The sequence below is a fragment of the Tamandua tetradactyla genome, chromosome X, assembly GCF_023851605.1.
Source record: "Tamandua tetradactyla isolate mTamTet1 chromosome X, mTamTet1.pri, whole genome shotgun sequence".
NCBI lineage: Eukaryota > Metazoa > Chordata > Mammalia > Pilosa > Myrmecophagidae > Tamandua > Tamandua tetradactyla.
The window spans coordinates 159,187,700-159,207,561 of record NC_135353.1 but is presented as its reverse complement, the minus strand read 5'-3'; the positions used below and the strand labels follow the sequence as shown (position 1 = coordinate 159,207,561).

Genomic DNA, 19,862 nt, shown 5'->3' with positions numbered 1-19,862 from the left:
TCCTGTGATTCAGCAAGTATTCTAGTCTGTCCTTGAGGGTGGCTCTGTATCCACCATTTTCTTCTTTCTCGTCCATGGCATCATCTGGCCCGCAAACCCTGAACAGCATATTTACACATCTCCAACTAAGAAAAAAATTGCTCCTTTTCCTCCTAGATTTATGGGCATCTTTCTTAATTTTTGCAAAATACCAATGTGCCCCCCAGCTCAACTGGGGGCCCCAAATACTGCATTACCCCAAATTTTCAAAACATCAAGCTAAACTCCTCTCTCCCTGAGGGCTCTACCTAATCTGAAGGACAGACCCACCCTACAGAACACCATCTCCCACACTGGATGCATAGCGATCTTCTCAAGCCTCCATCCCAGCGAGGTGCCTGGCTCCCTTCTTTCTTTTGTTCTAAGGATCCTAGGTCAGCCTTCTGTAGCCCTTGACAGCCTGGGCACACTCTGGGATCTGTGGCCAGTCACTGTGTGTTGCCAATATATCATGGTGTCAATGAACTGGAATCTTAAAAAGTTGTTTAACGGGCTTCTTAACCAAGCAAGTTAATTCCCAAGATCATTTAGGGCAAATAGCTGTTTGTTTTATTTTTTATATATATTTCTTAATCTCTTGAACAAAGTATTCAATAAGTCTTATCCACCCATTTCCACGGCTAATCTAAGATGAAAAACAAATGACCTTCGTTTTCCTCCTAATAGCTCTTTAGATTCCTGGAAACCCAACTGATTAAGTCATTCCTTGATCTTTTTCCTTGGGTAAGTCATTCCCATAATGTTTTTACAAAATATGCAAGAAAAATTGCAGAGAGGTGTTCTGGTTTGTTAGCTGCCAGAATGCAATATACCAGAAACTCAATGGCTTTTAAAAAACGGGGATTTAATAAGTTGCAAGTTAACAGTTTTTAGACTGTGGAAGTGTCCCAATTAAAGCAAGTCTATAGAAATGTCCAATCTAAGGCATCTGGGGAAAGATACCTTGATTCAAGAAGGCTGATGAAGTTCAGGGCTTCTCTCTCAGCTAGAAGGGCACATGGCGAACACGGCATCATCTGCTAGCTTTCTCTCCTGGTTTCCTGTTTCATGAAGCTACCCGTTCATCTCCAAAGGTCGCTGGCTGGTAGACTCTCTGCTTCTTGTGACCATGCTGTTCTTCTCTGCTCTCTCCGAATCTCTTGCTTTCTCCAAAATGTTTCCTCTTTTATAGGATTCCAGTAAAGTAAAATCAAGACTCACCTGGAATGGTTGGAGACACGTCTCCACCTAATCTAGTTTAACAACCACTCTTGGTCGAGTCACATCTCCAGGGAGATGATCTAATTAAAATTTCAAACATACAGTACTGAATAGGGATTAGAAGAAATGGCTTCCTTTACAAAATGGGATTAGGATTAAAACATGGCTTTTCTAGGGTGCATACATCCTTTCAAACCAGCACAAGAGGTATTGTTAATTTTCCTATTATTTTGTTGAGAATGACCAAAACTGATAGCCCCTTTTCATTATGGTTTAATAATTATTTGCTTTAAAATACCAGTAATCTTTACTAAGTACCTAACTTTCTCTCTTTTTCAACTTTCAGTGACTGCCTCCTATTTCCTGCTTATTCTTTCCTGCTGTCTCTCCATGCTGTTGCAAAATAATCAATAGCATTCAAAGAGGAAGCCACAGTGAATAAACATTAAAAAATACAGAAAAAGTAAAAGAAAGCAAAGGCGTCCTAGAAATGAAGAAAGATAAACAATTCTAGAAAAGTAAGGATCCAATCAATATCAATGTATATACATTTTTAAATAGAAAAAAAAACAGGAAATATTGCTGCCGTGTGTTTTACAAAGAACTGGGAAAAGATGTGCACAAAAAAAGGATTGGAGAGCGTATGTGACAAAACCCGATCAAACCTTATGGGATGCAGTTGAAGCAGTGCTTAGGGTGAAATGTATGGATGAAGATGCTTATATTAGAAAAGAAGTTCCTCAGACCAATAACTTGTACTTCCACCATAAGAAATGAGAAAGAGAAGAGCAAACTAAACCCAAAGCAAGCAGAAGGAAAGACAAATAAAGAATAGAACAGAAATTAAATTAAATCAAAAGTCGGTTCTTTGAAAAGATCAGCAAAATCGACAAACCTTTAGCTAAGTGGATCAAAAGAAAAAGAGAGGGAGGGAGAGAGAGAGAACGCAAATGAATAGAACCAGGAATGAAAGGCAGATCAGGACCAACCTTACAGAAATTAAAAGGATTATGAGAGGTTTGTGAGCATCTCTTATCACTGCCCCCTGCTGGAAATTTAGTAGTAGCAGTGGTAGTATTTGGTTTTCCTGAATAGCATGCTGTTACTTACTTTTGTCAGTGCAAGTGAGAGATCAAAACACTGTGGGGAAGGGCACTGAATTGTCTTTGGGCTTATCAGCAATCTCAACAGGCATTAAAGAGAAGGAGAAGTGAGTTCCATTCACTTCTCCTTCAAGGGGTGCTTCCTAGCCCAGTCTTCCTCCCTAATTTTACACTTTTCTGAGGTCTTAACTAGGAAGCCCCCGTAAGAACGCTTTCAGAAATATTTTAAGTTCTCTTTCCCTGCTTCTGGCCCTACATTTAGTTGAGTGTATGCGTGCTTTTATTTTTAAAAAAATGCATTGATTCAGCACAGTCCCATTTTACAACATGTCCATCACCCCCATTTCCTGCACTGAATTTTATCTGTGAGAGGCCTACAGGGTGTTACCTTTGTCTTCATCCTTCCCTCTCTGCCAGCTCCTTCGCCTCCACATTTCAAAGCGAAGGAAGACAGTCCGACCACTTGCTAAAAGCCAGACTCTATGCTAAGTGTTTTATATCTGCGTTTAATTTTTGCAAGCTTAATCCTTTTTCATCTTAGAGTACATAAAGAACAAAATATCAACAACCTCACACATCTCTGGCCCCCTTACGACTGCTCTGCCCTCTATTTTGCTGCCCTCTGCCTCCCTTCAGTGCCTGACCATCCTACTTCCCCTCTCATCCTCTCATCTTCCCCCGCCCTGCCCCACCTCTTCCCTTACTCTCGCCGAGGTGGCCAGTGATGGCCCAGTTAACAAACCCAACAGACACTTCAGGTCCTTGTTTCATGGAGGACCTACTAAGTGCCAGGCACTGTACCAGGAGCTCAGAATAGAAAGAGGAATAAGAGATGGCCCCGCTTTAAGGAGCTTTTTGTGTAGCGGGGAGACCCTTTGGAAGAGATGGTGCTAATGCGGGCTATGAAGTGCTGTGATGGAGGTGTGCACCTGGCTGCTGGTGAGGGAAGGCTTCCTGGCAAGGTGACGCCTAGGCGGTGCCCATAGCGGTGGAGGTGTGAGGCAGCGTGGCCCTTGCGTTAGGTATGACCGTGTGGACAGTGCACCATGGAAGTGGCAGAAGAGCAGGTGCAGAGGTAGGCAGGAGCCGATTCGTGGAGGGCTTTGCAGACCCCGCTCAGAGGTTCGGAACAGCTCAGGTGGTTGCTCAAGCTCAGGGTCTCTTCTAGGGCTGTGATCAAGGTTTCAGCCCGGTTGGGGTCTTGTTTCAAAGCTTGATTGGAAAAGGATCCACTTCCAAGCTCACTCTTGTGAACCTTGGGAGGACTCAGTTTCTCTCAGGGCCTTAGTTGCTCGCTGGCGGCTGGCCAGAGGCCACCCTTGGTTCTTTGCCATGTGGACCTCTGCGCGGGGCGGCTCCCCACATGGCAGCTGATTTCACCAGAGTGAGCAAGCGAGAAGAGCCAGAGAAGGTGAACAGAACGGAAGGGGGAATCTTCTTGTAACTGAATCTGGAAAGTGACATCCCAGCTCACACTTTAGGGGAGGGGATGGTACACGAGTGTGAATACCAGGAGGCCGGGACATTGGGGGCCATTTTAAAGGCTGCCAGGATACATGGCTCCCGATACATAGCCTATTAATGCAAACGGAGATTCTTTTCCGGCAAATTGCATGCCCTTAACTACATTAGACAGCAGAATACCTCCTGTCTCCCCTCTCCCCTGTGTACAGTTTACATCAGTAGCATACCCAGCGCATAGTAGGGACTTAATGATTTTTCTAGCCAGCAGGGCCAGAGTCAGCTGCCTGGGTCTGACCTCTTCTCTCAGGGATCACAGCTGCAGATACACTTACAGGCCCAGCAGCGAGGCTGGGAGGCTGGAAGGAAGGGGACAGTGGAAGGGACAGTGGAGAACTGCTGGGCCCATCTGAAGGGGTCGCCTATTCTCCCAGCTGGCCACTTGTTGCCCAGTGGGAGTGTGCCCCCAACACATCTGGTTCACCCCACTTTCAAGTCACATTAGAAATCTGGATGTCTGTAGGCAACCATCCAGCTTTCAATGTTGGCAGCTCGGTGGAAACGTGTTGTGTGCTGTGTGAATCAGCAGTGTGAGTGAACCAAAACACCCCTGAAGACCAGCTTTGTCCCTACCTCTAACAGCTTCCCATCGGTGACTTCTTCTTTCTGCCTTGTGTTGTTCTAGGGACAGGAGAGAAAAGCTGGCCGCTCTCCTCTGGCCATGGTCACTTAACTAGGGACCAGAAGTGCAATTTAGTTCAATAGATTGAATTAAATATTTGCCCACATCATGCACACACTATGGAGCTGACATAGAAAAATCTTATTTTTGAAAGATGTCACTTTTATTTTATTTCCACACACTTTAATATAGTCCTGTTCATTTATTGAATCACATGGTATTTATTCTCTGTTCCTCCCCTGACTCCCGAATTGAAGTTTTCATTCACCTCTTACAAAACTCCTCCTCCTCCTTTTTTTATTTTTTTTTGGCACAGGGAGGGTCCGGGAATCGAACCCGGGTCTTCAGCATCGCTGGCGAGAGTTCTGTCACTGAGCCACTGTTGCACCTCTCCTCCTTCTTTTTAAAAGAGGAAATTCTGTAAAATGCTTTTTAAAGCTGGTTAAGAATATAGCAGACCAGGGCACGACGTATGCAGCAAACTTGGGGCCTGGAGTTGCTGTCCTGGATCATTTGTGTGCATAGAATTGAAGCAGTGATGTAATAACTGCTAAAGGCCATTGCAGTGGAGGAGGTGGATGGTTTTGTAGTTGCTGAATTGGTTTCATCAGCTACCAACATTGTCAGGGGCGGGGTCGATGGGGAAAAAATGATGAACTAATATGCTTCAGGAAATTTATGCCAAAAAAAACTTTGTTTTTAATCAGCCAGAGGAAGGGTGACTTTTAAAACTTATCTCATCTGAATATCTTGCCTAAAATGCATTGATTTCACTAATCCCAGAAAAATCTAGTTTAACAGAAGGTATTCCCACATGCTGTGAGGATGACTCATATTGTTTTTACTCAGTTGGAAGAGAGAGAGTGATAATTTTTGACTTGCAAATTTCCTATTCCATTTCAATGAGAGGGAAAGAAATACTAGGATCTGCAAAACTTGAAAAGCAAAGATCAGTGCATAAATAAGAGTCTCTTTTGTCTCCATCCCCCCCCCCACGCCCTGGGCACAATCTAGAATATAAAAGTAACTCAAGAATTGGCCTTCATAATTGTATATGGCTTGATGTATATGTATTTAGAGTTAAACCTTGGTGTCCTTTGGAGCACAGGTCTCACCCTTATACATGTATTAACCACATGTGCATCAAGTTTATATATGCTTGGACATAATACAGCGTGCTCCATTTAAGGCTGTCCACAGAGAGGGTCACGGCAGAGTTGGCCTTCCCCCCAGCCTCCCCACGGTGTGAGTAACATCCCCCGACTTGTTGGATGTGCCATTTCAGTGATCGAGGGAGGACCCCTGGAACACAACTACCGCTTGAAGCAGTTCCATTTCCACTGGGGGGCCATCGACGCCTGGGGCTCCGAGCACACTGTGGACAGCAAATGCTACCCGGCCGAGGTATGTGGCCACTGGTCACTATGAAGGGCTGGGATATTTCTGGTCTTCCTCAGTAAGTAGCAGTAAAAATCAGTGATTCCTATAAGTGCTAAATAAATACTCTCGGGGGCACATTTGATTGTTCCCCCCTTAGACGTGCAAACGGTAACTTCCCTCACGTCAAGTAATGTAGCAGAATTGAATCTTCAAGTTCTGCAACTGAATTCTTCCAGAATTCTGGGCCAGACACAAATGAGAGCAGAAAATAATAACTCTGGAACAGTGCAGGGCCATAAGTCCGGATTACTCCAAGTATCAGTTGGTGGGCACCTAAATGAAGGCATAGTAATAGAGATAGAGGGAAAGAGCAAAATTTGCAGAGCATTTCTGGAATAAAAACCAGTTCTTCTTCAAGAATACAGTGGGGGTGGGGGGTGGAGGGTTAGCAATGGCCTTGAGGTTTCTCAATTGGGGGGCTGGTGGATGGATGGTGGCACCCTAAAGTCAGTTCATGAAAAATGGACGTCGACTGACTTTCAATAGAAAGAGTGAGCTGGGAAGTAGAAAATTACTACTTTTTCTAACTTAATTTGAAATGTCACTTTATGAATAAAAAAGAAATGTATTTTACTTGATTATCTGTCAAAGAAGAAATTTGTCTTCAACTTCTATCCAATGTCTGTAGGGAGAATGGGAGAATCTACTTCTCTGAATAGAAACATCTTTTCAGCTTTTAATGCAAAGGAATTTTGGATATTAATATTTCATGCAAAGCAGGATGGCAGTGGACAAATGTTGATGTGTCAGTGAAATGTTACTATGCTATGTAAATTTTCTTGCCCAATAAATCCCTCTCTATTCCAAAGTACTGTTAATTGCTATTCTTGCCTAAATTTCTTCCTGTTAGTTATTTCTATCTTATTTTGCATCTGATTATTATATGGCTTTAACAGTGGCTTTATTTTGAGTGTGGAAATATTTTAAAACATGGTCTGTTGAATAATGCTGCCCGTTTGTTTTGGAGTATCCCTGTATTATCATATATTAAACCTTCTTTAATGGTGTTTCAGCTGCATTTGGTGCATTGGAATGCGGTCAAATTTGAAAGCTTTGAAGATGCAGCACAGGAAGAAAATGGTTTGGCTGTGATAGGGGTGTTTTTAAAGGTAAAAAAATATCTTACGATTTTAAATGAGGTAGTGTCTACTAGAATGAAGAAAGAACATTGCAATATTGTTATATTTAATTTAAGAATATTAGGATCCATACACTGATATAAACAAACAGTGGTTGAAGTACAAGATGGTTACAACTTTATTTTAAGTTGTACAAAACTGCTCTGTCCAATAGAGTAGTCACAAACCACAGGTGGCAATTGAGCACTTAAAATGTGGCTTGCACTACTGAGGAACTGAATCTTAAAATTTATTTCATTTTAATTTTAATTAATTAAAATGTAAATTTAAGAACTAATAACACTCGATTCCATCATTGGGAGACACCTAAGAATGTTTGGAACAACTTGGAAAGGTGAATGTATACTTTCAAGTGTAAATTTTTTTAAAATGAAATATAGATCATGTATTTCTGATAAAAATTTAGCATCCAAATTGAGATATGCTGTAAGTGTAAAATACAGAGCAGGTTTTGGACGCTTAGTATTGTAACATTGCCCTGACGGCAATGGTGCCAGCTGAGCCCTGATCCAGGTTCGATAGCCTCAAAACTAAAAGAATTTAGAGACAAAAGGACCATTAGGAATAAGTAGTAAAGTTTATTAAAAGGAGAAGTTTATCAAAAAGAGAGTACACGTTAGAGAGGTTAATGGGGGCATTAACCCCCCCCCCATTAGAGAGTGGAGTGGGCCAGCTTGTTTTATAGGAAATTTTGTAGGTAGCAGGTATCCATAGTAATGTAGTCTTTTTTGTTTTAGGAGGAGGTAGCTAGCAGAATTCATGGTTTGTTGTTACATACCTAAAATTTGGCTTTGGGCAAATGGATGACAATCTTTATGACCTATTATTAACTAAGAGTTTGCTTTGGGCCCAGAATTTTACAAGCTGTTATGGTCTGGGGAAGATTCCATGGTTTGGGGAGGTTTGTAGCCTTTAGGGAAATTTTTGTCCCAGGAAGTTTGCAGCTTTGTATTAGTCCCTTTGGAACCAGATAAGAAGCAAGGGATTTGGAGTTGTCTGTTAACTCACAGCTGAATAGGAAACCAGGGACATACAGTTGTCTTATTTTATCCTGCTTCAGTATGGGAAAAATGTAAACTATCTCAGTAATTTTTTGACATCAATTACATGTTGATGTGATAATATTTTAAATATACTGGGTGAAATAAAATATGTTATTCAAATGAATTTCCCGTTTCGTTTTCCCTTTAATGAGCTAGTGGAAAAATTTAAATGACCTCTGTGGCTTGCTGGACATTTCTATTTTAAACGGAAAAAAAGATCAAGGCAAACAACCGTGGGAAATGAGGAGGAAAAGTCCCAGTACTCCGGAGTGCCTTCGCTTGCTCAGTGTGTTTTTAGTTCATTTTCCCAAGAATGCTTCGATTGTTATAGCATCCTGTCCACTTCCCAGAGGGCATGAAAGCTCCCAAGGTTAAGTGCTCTCCTGCTGGTGACCCCAGGAGGAGTCTGGTAGGGGTGGGGGGATGGAGGGGGACAGGACAGGGGTGGGTAGGGAGGGCACCCTGCCCTGCAGCCAGCCAGCCCACGGATCTCCCATGTCTGATCGGAGTCAGCAGTGTTTATGACTGCCTTCAAAGCTGCCAGTTTAAAGGCACTGAGGTAACTTTGCTTTCAGATGGTTCATTAACTAGGTGGTTAATTTTGATTGGCATCCTGTTCCTACTGTACAGTGTCAATTGTTTAAGTGTTTTCTCATTGACTGTTCTTTAGCTGGGCAACCATCATAAAGAGCTACAGAAACTGGTGGATACTTTGCCATCCATTAGGCATAAGGTAATTTTTCCCCCTAAGTCACTGGAAATAAATTGTATGTTTCCATATCAGAGTTAACAAGGCACTTTGAAACTGGGAAATGGCATGAAGGTTAACAGTCTCCTTTAAAAGTTGCCTCAGAAGACAACTTGCCCTTTATGATGCTTGGGTTAAGAGAGCCCCTGGCCCTGGGACCCCTCACGGAGGGCGGGAGCCACTCCCTGGGCAGGTACCCAGCTTGTTTGTGCTGCCATGCCTTTGAGGACTTGGGAATAGACATGATGCTCTTGCCTCACATGGCAGGGAGAAGAGAAAACCCACAGAAACCTGACTTGTCCTACTTTAAGAACAATCCCCCATATCCTTCAGTTGGATACCTTTGTCCACACCCCCAGTGTACTGTATTCTATCCTCCCCTCCCTCTCCCTGCCCCCTCCATCTCTCCCTCTCTTTTTTTCTGTCTCTCTCCCTCCCTCTCTCCCATTTCCTTCCCTCTTCCCGGCCTTTTATCCTAGGCTCCTGGCCCTTCCTCATTTGTATTTAATTTTAAAATGAGAGTTAGCCATTAGTTTCTCTTGAAAAAGAGAAGCCCGCCACCAACACTCAGAGGAGATCTCCTGCTCCAGACTCACTAGAATAAAGGGAGAAAACCTTTTGAGCTGTGTCCCCACTGCAGAGCATCAGAAACACATAGTCATTTGCAGAAACAAAGCATGTACACGAGTCTGTCCTAAGCTGTAGGTCTTCCAGAAGCTGCCCACAGGTAGCTGGAGCACCTCTAGACCACTGCTGGGCCTGGACACCCCCTGAGAATCATTGCCTTAACATCTGACTCCTGAGTGAGTGGTTTTCACTACTAAACAGTGACTCAGTGACACCTTCTTTCTGGCAGGACACCCTTCTGGAATTTGAGTCATTTGACCCTTCCTGCCTGATGCCCACCTGCTCTGATTACTGGACCTACTCGGGATCTCTGACTACCCCACCACTCTCTGAATCCGTCACCTGGATCATTAAGAAGCAACCGATAGAGGTTGGTCATGATCAGGTAAGTTCTCTCCACAATTTCCATGTGAAGAAGCTCAAGTGTACTTGTTTAAAACAAGACTAGACTCAAAATTTGGCATCAGTTCTTAACATCTTGTAATGCTTATACATTTTTATTAAAATGTGCCAACATCTTGTCTCAGTTTGGACATGAATTAGAAGATGCTTCAACTTAACTAGAGAGGAATTCAAACGTGGGAGAACATAAGCTTTTGACTTCCATACTTGACAATGACATGTTTTATTGTACATGCAGTGTGTATTTTATCTATAAATGTGAATCTATATATAAATTAAGTCCCTACAATAGGAACGAATGAAGGCCAGAAATGATGTATTCAAAACCCCTTAAAATCCTTAACAGAATTTTGTAATGGAATCTCAGGATAAAGACAAAACCCAGTAATGTCTGTCCCGAAATTTTATTGTAAATCAGTTGTTTTGAGCTGGAATTTATTTTTACTTAGAAACTAAGTGTAAGTGGTGGTTATTATACCAATATACAAAATCCTGTTTAATTCATAATGGAACTAAACTATAATTATAACTGCTTATACATTTTTATTGATTATAACATGTTTTCATAGGAACAGATATATCAAAATTCATTATCACAAACTCTATCAAAGATTGGACAAGAAAAAAGTAACTATGCATGAATATTTCTGAAAATATAAAGGCAAATATATATATATATGTATTAGAAACAGAATCCAGCAGTACATTGTAAGAAATGTGTACTTTGACCAAGTAGAGAATTTATTCCAGTGCTGCAAGGATGATTCAATAAAAAGAATGCTATTAATAGAATTCATATTATCGGCAAATCTATGGAGAAAACATTTCCATAGATTATTGAGACTAATGAAGTTCACCATTCAATATTTTAAAAACATTTTAATAAAATGGAAATGAATGGAGGCTTCCCTAATTTGAAAAAAAGTTTATCTTCGTTCAAGAGTGAATAGTATGCTTAATGTAGAAAAGATATCAACTAATCCCACTATTATTAACATATTAAATTTTATATTAAATTATATTCTATAATTATATTCTGTAATTAAACCAGAAAAGAAAAAGAAATTAGAGAAGCAATAGAACTACTCCAGTGAGTAAGATAGTTCAATAATTAGTGGAGTACAATATTAATATCTAGAAATCAATATAGTTGACATATATAAATCACAGGTAGATGATAAAATGGAAGAAAGAACACTATTTATAAGGGGTGGAAAATTAAAACTGGAGTAAACTTAATGAGGAAAGTTACCAAAAAACTTTAAAGCAATCCTGAGGGACTCAGAGAAGACTTGAACTAATAAAATTCATACCATGTTATTGAATAGGAAGATATAAAGACATCCTTGGTTATGGAAACTGTATTTTATGCATGGTTTTTCTGTAAACTTACACTTCTCTAATAAAAAAATTAAAGACATCCTTGATGTCAATTTTTATTGTTGCTATTCTTCATGAATTGTTTATGCTTCATAAATTTAATGTGATCCCAGCAAATATACCAAGAGGAGTTTTAAATAGATATGTTCATTCTAAAGCTCACATGGAAAAACAAACAAGCATGAATAGCCAGGAGACATTCTTTAAGAAAGTTTTTTTCAAAGAGTAAGAACTAGATCCCCAAGATATTATAAAGTCGCAATGATAAATAGTGCGGCACTGGCACATGAATAAAGATGGAACAAAATAGGAAATTCAGAACTATACTCAAAAACCTATGGGAATTTAGTTTATGATAAAGGTAGTATTTCAGCTTCTATGGGAGAAAAGAGTATTCAGTAAATGGTATTGCTCATTGATAAATGGATAAGCAGGCAGGCATTTGTGGGGGAAGAAGTTGGATCTGTCATTCAAACTTTATGCAGGAATATACTCCAGATATTTTACATGTAAAAATAATGCCATAAAAGTACTAGGATAGGGTGGTGCGATGGCGGCTCAGTGGTAGAATTCTCGCCGGCCATGCCGGAGACCTGGGTTCGATTCCCGGTGCCTTCCCGTGCAAAAAAAAAAAAAAAAAAAATACTAGGATAACCATAGGAAAATTCTGTTATACCTCCAGATGGAAGAAACTTTTCCTAACTGTAAAGCAAAACCAGAAGTCATAAAGAAAGCAACTAGTAAATTAGACTACATAAAATGCTTTAAAATTCTGCATGATGCAAACCACCATAGACAACGAACAGGGAAAATATTAACAACTCATATTTATTCATTCGGCTATGATTTATTGTGTGCCTACTATATGCCAGGCACTCTTCTAAGTTTATGAGACACAGCAGTGAATAAAACAGAGAAAGGGTTAATTTCCCTAATATATAAAGAGCTCAGAAAAGCTGGGGTTTTTGACAATGAAGATGTTATTCACGCATTCAACTAATAGTCATTAAACAAATGTTTTTTAAACACCTACTCTGTTCAAAGGACTGTGGTAGGCTCTGAGAAGACCTTGGTGAAGCAAAGGTCCAGCCCCTGCCCTCCCGGAACTTATACTGTAGAAGGAAATACAGACAAAAAGGAGAGAAGTTAATGGAAAGGTCCTTAGTCAGAACTTGGGATAAGTGCGAAGAAAATAAATTTGATTGTATGCTAATGGAGTGGGGACCTTTTTTAGAGAGAGGGGATCGAATGGCCTGTCGGAGGAGTTGAGAAAGGGTGTCAGCCTGGGAATGAGGGAGGAGCCCCGGGAGCTCAGAGAGGCAGGAGGAGGTACAGGTCCCGGGTGGGATTTGAACAGTAAGGCAGACGGCAGGGCCGAAGAGCTCGGTACCGGAACGCCGTTCACGCGTCCCGGCGGGAATCTCTGGAGTCAATTGCTTTAAGGCTGAAAGCACAAACAAAAGAAGTACTACTTTGCCCAGCCCTGCTCTTGAAGAATAATTCCTGCTTCCAAGAAGCAGTCTAGGCTGAGAATCCAGAGTTCGAAAAGGCCCATTAAATGGGTGGAGGGGAATAAAAAGAGATTGATCATTGAGATGGAGAATAGTTTTTCAGGAGAAGGTGGGGGGTATTCCACAGCTTTTGTGGGCACAGACATTCCTTGGCAATATCCACCAGACAAAATGCAGAGCTTAACTGACCATGAGCCTGACTGTTTTGGTATATACACTTACTCTGCTACTGTCCTTCATATTTACAAATTGCCATAACACTGAAAAAATAAATCAGGGGGGCCAGTGGCCCATGTGAGAACTTATTAAATAAAATTTCAATGCAAAAAATACAGGAAGAAAAAAATGTCTCATGTCATTTATCTTCCTAGCTGCCTATTATCTTACCACTCAGTGTTAGTCATTGTTAGGGTAAATTCTTCTGGTCTTTTATCTATATAAATATACATAATTTTTTTTTTCACAAAAGTGAAATCATTCAGTACATATTCTGTAGCTCTTCTCCCTCGGTGATGTGAGGAGCATTTTATAGATAAAATATGTATCTTCAACATCATCGTTCAGGGGACTATACCAATCTGTTCTCCTGATCTAAAGCAATTTCTTACTGGTAAGCGGGTTATCTCTCATTTTTTGCAATTAGCCGAAGAAAAACAACCGCTATTTGGGCATCTTCTTAATTGCTGAGGCCAGGTGTGTAATTCGCAAGCACAGCCACAGTTTTGGGTGCTTGCCTCTGTTCATAGTCCAGCCTCTTGTGCTCTCCTCGGTTTCAAGTTTTTGTTCCAGCAAATGCTCACACGCTGACTGTGCCCCCAGGCTGTCCTCTATGGCATCAGCGAGCCTGGTTAAATGAGGGGGGAATGTGAATGGATTTTCCAGCTAGCGTAAAGTAAGTAGTGGGGCCTAGCGTGGTTGTCCAGAAAGCCAAGAGGTCATTGGTTGACGTAAACTGCCACATTAAAGAACAATCACTTGATGCTGCTTTTGTACTGAGCTGCGGCCACCCAATAAGGTAGGCTGTAGCTACACGTGGCCCTGTACATTTAAGTATAAATCAAATTACAAAAAAATTAAAAATCCAGTTCCCCAGCCACACTAGCCACATTTCAAGCACTCAATAGCCATGTGTGGCTCATGGTTACCGTAGTGAATGTAGAGAAGACATTTCCATCATCACAGAAAGTTCTGTTGGACAATGCCAGCCATCAACTGGATTCCCAGCAATGCCACTGCGATGGACAATTAGCGATACGTCGTGTATGTTGATGATTCGGTTAATTTTTTTTATAAAAAGAACATTTATTGCACTGTTAGTATATATACCAGGGCTTTTCTTTATTTTTCTGTAAGCTGTCTGTTTTGCCCATTTAAAGATGAGACTACTAAATATCAGAGAGGAAGTAACTGATCCCCAACAAATGGCCACAATCCGGGAGACAGGGCACTCGAACCCCAAACTTCTTATCCCAAGTGCCCCACTGGTTTCGCCACATCCTGCTGCTTTTCCTCCACACAAGACACGCCAGTGCATTTTATACCCTCTGCTGAGCGGGGAAGACATTCCTACAGAGAAATAGGGTTTCCTTCTATATCCAATTTTGTTCTTGTGTTCCCTAGTTTTCCGAACGATAGTGCTTTATTCATTAATCAAAGCTCTTTTGCTGTTGAAACTATTTATGCTTCCCGTTTCTCCTTCTAGCTTGAGCAGTTTCGGACCCTGCTTTTCACTTCGGAGGGGGAGAATGAGAAAAGAATGGTCGACAACTTCCGCCCCCTTCAGCCTTTGATGAATCGCACTGTCCGGTCGTCCTTTCGCCACGATTATGTGTTGAACATACAAGCGAAAGCCAAGCAGCAGACCAGCCAAGCTACCCCCTAAGACGTTCATATCGGGGCTGCATTTTATCTTCATACATAACAGCTTTTAAAATATTTTCTCTATAGAGTATTCGAAATGCCTGCACTTAATAATTCTCATAGAGGCTCGGGTCTTGGTGTGGGAGCGCTCCATCAATTGCCAGAGAAAGCTCTTTGGTAAACACAGGTTGGCTTTTCTCCATGATGATGTTTGTCACTGAAGCACCAGCAAGACACGCAACATCTTCTTACAGCATCCGATTGCCAGTTGTAATGCTGTTCTATGTCGGACTTTTTGTGCTCCCTTTTTAGATTTATTGGCTAGCGGTTCTACAGAGTAATGGGTAGCAATGATAATCAAAATATCATGTAATTTTGTGTAAAGCACAGGCCCTGATCACCCAGAACACAGGCCTGTCACAAAGAGCCACGAGGCCCAGACTGCTGCATCCTGGCTGAACATTGACCATGGTTTTAGGTATATTTTATTTCGAATGCATTTTATTTGAGAATGTTTGCCCTGATCATTAGGTGCCATTGCTAATACTTGATATGCTTATTGTCAATTGATGATGTAGAAATTATATTTTATAATCATTAGAAAACAAGGACTTTTGCTTATATCCTGAAATCTTTTTGAATTTCTGAAGAGCACATATTTTGCTTAAAGGCTTGATCCTATAGAAAGCACACGCAGAACATTGTAAAGAAAAGGCTTAAAGTGCCTAGGACTTAGAATTCTCGCATGGCACATTTTCAGAAATATTTTTCAAAGTAATCTAATTGCCTATAGTTTCTGCGATTGTGTTGCATTATTTGATGTATTTTTTCATAGAATATAGTGATAATATTTTTCCACCATGACAGAGCTATCTTGGCTTCCCTTTAAAACTGTCTGAACTTTATTTTATTTCATCTTCTGTTGAGGTTCTTGGTTTGCAAGGCAGGTGATCAACTTAAATTTACCAATCTATACAGTGGTTTAGACGATTTTTGTTACAGTAATAGGGAGAGGAACCTATGAACTAGATTAAAATCTAGAGATTTCCACATATTCTGAGAAATCCATTCCATTGTCACCCTTGCTTATAAATACCTGGGACGATTTCCAACAGCTTATAGACCTGTGTTCAGACTCAGTGTTGCATCACTAACTGGTGGTACCTCTTTCATTGATATGCTACTAATTTGGTCTGCAAGATAGGGTTAGAGTTGTATATGTAAGTGTTTGAAGATATCTTTGTTCCAATAAAAAAGGGGAAGGTGGGGTGAAAGCATTTGCTTCTAGGGTGCATGCCTTCTCTGGGAAGGGGGAGCCTGTGTGCTCTACACAAAATACAGATTTTCCAGGGCACACAGCCTTCCCTCTAGGCAGCTTGCATTATCTGAGTGGAAAAAACTATCACACTAGGTGTTGCAAAGTGGAACACAGACCAATGTACAGAATGCATGACCACCCCTTGTATCTCAGAGGTACGGGGTGTTGTGTTCCTGGTTTGCCAGTCCTGATTTACTTACACCTGGTATTGTGGTGTAATTATCAATAACTCCCTCTTTCACTCTCACCTAGTTTGCACGATAAATTCTGTGGTCACTGTTCTAGTTTGCTAGTTGCCAGAAAGCGATGTACCAGAAACAGAATGACTTTTAAAAAGGGAACTTACCCTGTTGCAAGTTTACAGTTCTAAGGCCATGAAAATGTCCAAATTAAGGCAAGGCTATGAAAATATCCAAATTAAGGCACCAACAAGAGGTTACCTTCACTCAAGAAAGGCTGATGAAGTTCAAGGTGTCTCTCTCAGCTGGAAGGGTACATGGCTATGTCTGCTAGCTTTCTCTCCTGGCTTCTTGTTTCATGAAGCTCCCCCAGTGGTGTTTTCCTTCTTTATCTGCAGAGGTCTCAGGCTGCATGGGCTCTGTTGGTTCTGGTGGCTCTGAAGCTTTTTCAAGATGGTTCCCTCTTAAAAGGCTCCAGTGAGCAACCCTCCACCTTGAATGGGTGGAGACACATCTCCATGGAAACCATCGAATCAGAGTTACCACCCACAGTTGGGTGGGTCACATCTCCATGGAAACAATCAAAAAGCTCCCACCCAGCAACATTGAATGAGGATTAAAGAGCTTGGCTTTTCTTTGGTATGCAACATATTCAAACCGGCAAAGTCACCTTCCCTGCAGAAGTTATGGAAACGGCCTTGGGTGTGTGCTTTCTTCAATGCCTTTAATCATATGACACCCAAAGGGGCACTGTAGATACCCTGGCTACTGATAACACACTAGCAAGAAACTATTTTTAATGCCCACAAAAGTATTTCAATTGTACCTTCTTAGCCATGAGTGGGAGAAAGGGACTTAAGGTCTGTCGAAAGGCTGAGAAAAATTTGGTATTAAAATTGCTGCTCACCATCATTAAATAATACTAGATTAATAAAACCCCACTTTTTTTTTTAACAATGTCTATATGAATGACTTTTCCTTCCTATTAGTTGTTCTTGAGTGTATAAGATGTCTGTAAAATTACTGAGGTATCCTTGAACATGTACATCAGAAAGTGATTAGAAAACTCATAGGGATTTACTAGAGAAGCAGAAATGCGAAAAACCACTTCTCCTCAGCTCACCCTACTGTAGGCCTTTGAATTAATCTGGTGAATAACATTGACATTAATGGCAGGAGAGAAATGAACTGTTCTTTACTGAAGAACTTCCACACTGACCATCGAATGACTCCTACTACTATGGTCCTACTGTAGCAAAAAAAAAAAAGCAACTTAATTAAAAGCATCTCAGTCTGGCAGTCAGGAAATGGACATTTTTTTTTCTTGTGCTCCCTTTATACTTTCACTGACAAATTTATTCATAGGTCAGTCTTAGGGGAGAGGGAAGATGTATCTATCTCTCTCTCTCGATATATATATTCCATCAAAAAATTGTCTACATTATGCATTATGTTTTTGTGCAATTGAGATCAACCTTCTTTAGATTAAAGCTTCTGGAAAGACTAGCATTTTCTTTTAATCAAATTTTTCTCATTTTAGGATAACTAAGACTCATATTTAATAATAGCATTATCTGTTAAATGGCTTATGGAAATAAAATATTTTATTCCATCTTTGTGGGTGATAATCAGCTATTTTCTACTGATTGTGCAAAATATACATGTGGGCATTTTCCCATAACAGAGCACTAACCTGATACATGCATCCTTGAGAACAGGGAGATGTTTTATTGCAGAGGACTAGAAAAATACAAAATATATATTATGCTGCAGAATAAAGATAGATGTGTTAACAAAATGTCATAGCAGAATGTATCTTGGCATTAAAATTTTACATGCCTTATTTCTACCTTATAGTTTATTGAATTCAAATGATGGTAATTATCGTTTGGAAATGGAATCGGCTTTTAGAGTTACTTCTGTAATAAAATTAACTAGAGCAGTTCAAGCTTGTTCATGAAAGTGAGTGCAGTGATTGATTGTTGAAAATAAATATTTAACTTCTATAAAAGGAGATTTACATTCATTTTTAAATCACAGTGAAGTAAAATCTAATCTGTATCTTTTTAATACTAGGAATATCTTTGTAGAAGACATTCTTATTGTTTTAAAGTGAAAGTCTGGTCTAATTCATAAGAAATGTTACAGCAGCCCAAACGCTACAGCTTTCTGAATGGCAGTGATTCTCAGCATGAGTCCTGGTCACAGGGACCAGCAAAATTGGTGACTTGCACAGCTACAAGCATCCTGTGCCACCCAAAGCATCCTCTAGTTTGGGATAACTGCCTAGTCCCCCCTCCCCCCTTCAAGGAGTTTAGGATTAAGTGAAAGAAGTAAACACCTAGTGTAATAAGTGTTATAAAAGGTGAAAAGTGTACACAGGACAAGTTCTTGTGGGGTCAGGAAATTTTCACACCAATAACGATGACGATGATGATACAACAGAGGTTTTGGACGCTCACTGTGTCCCCCACACTGCTAACATACAGCATGCATCATCTTATGTAATCATCACAGCAAAAGCCTTATAAGATGAGAACTATTATTACTATCTTGATTTTGTACAGGTGAGTACTAGACATAAGGGAATTTACTCAAAACCACAGAAAGCCAAATCATGAGTTCCCCAGTCCATTGGACTCCAAAGTTTATGTCCCTAATTATTGATCCACTGAGCTAGACAAGGTCAACTTGGTGGTGAGGGGGGAGGAGTGTGTTTCAAGGCTTTCAGTAAGAGGACGTGTAGCACACAGCTTTGTGCAGGATTCTTTTGCAGGGCTCGGCTTCTACTGAAGCCCTTAGTTCCAAGGAGGGACTAAGGGAAGGAGGGGCAGCTTGGTAACTGTGTATCTCAGCAACTTTTGTTTTGGAGGAGAATGCAACAAAGCGGAGCCAGGGAAGTTATTCAGTCATTCAGAAGATGGGGATATTCAGTCATTTTGCAGCTACAGTGTGTCCAACTTCTACAGTGTGTCCTTCTTCCTGGCCTTGTATGAGTACCTCAGAGTCTGACTGTTAGCACAGCTGAGTTTTACTTTTCCAAGCCTAGTCTCATTTTAATTCTTCATCACCTCTCACCTAGATTGTTGTAGTGTTCCAGCCTTACCTTTTTTTTTTGCATAGGCAGGCACTGGGAATCGAACCCGGGTCTCTGGTATGGCAGAGGAGAACTCTGCCTGCTGAGCCATGGTGGCCCGCCCCCAGCCTTACCTCTTTTAATCCTCCATATGGCAAACTAGAGTAGTATATCTAAAACACAAATATGAACACAGCAAGCCTCTACTTAGAAGCTTTCTATGGTTTCACATGCTTACAGAATATAATTAAAAGATTCTCAGCACAGCGGACAAGGCTCACTCCATAACCTAGTCCCAGCCCACCTCTACGGCCCTATTTCTTGCTACTCTTGAATTGAATTCGAGTGCCAAATGCTTGCTGTTCCGGGAAAATCCCACAGTTTCACGTCCTGGTGCCTTTGCTTATGCTGATCTATCCGCGACTCCATTCTGACCCTTCTCTACCTGGGAAATCGAGTGTTCGAAACCGGGCTCAGGCATCAGAAACCTCTCCCTGAAACCCCAGGTGGACTACGTGAAGTCAACTTCATCTTTGCATGTATCATATTATCTACGCACTGGGCTTTCTCTGCCCCTAGATTGTAAGCTCCTTGGGGGCAGTTGTTGCACCTCCGCGACCCCGGGAGTTAGGGTCGCCTATTAAGCCCGGGGCG

The 19,862-nt window shown here is 41.0% G+C and overlaps 1 protein-coding gene across 1 annotated transcript in view; it reads left to right on the top strand.

Annotated features, from left to right (window-relative positions):
• CA5B (carbonic anhydrase 5B) overlaps positions 1-17,431 on the top strand; it is a 50,735-nt gene extending 33,304 nt beyond the window's left edge. Inside the window, exons 4-8 of the mRNA XM_077146551.1 lie at positions 5,771-5,889; positions 6,939-7,034; positions 8,778-8,840; positions 9,712-9,867; positions 14,478-17,431. Coding sequence (XP_077002666.1) covers positions 5,771-5,889; positions 6,939-7,034; positions 8,778-8,840; positions 9,712-9,867; positions 14,478-14,657 — 614 coding nt within the window. The 3' untranslated portion in view covers positions 14,658-17,431. The remainder of the gene's footprint in view (positions 1-5,770; positions 5,890-6,938; positions 7,035-8,777; positions 8,841-9,711; positions 9,868-14,477) is intronic.
• Positions 17,432-19,862: the final 2,431 nt, after the last annotated feature.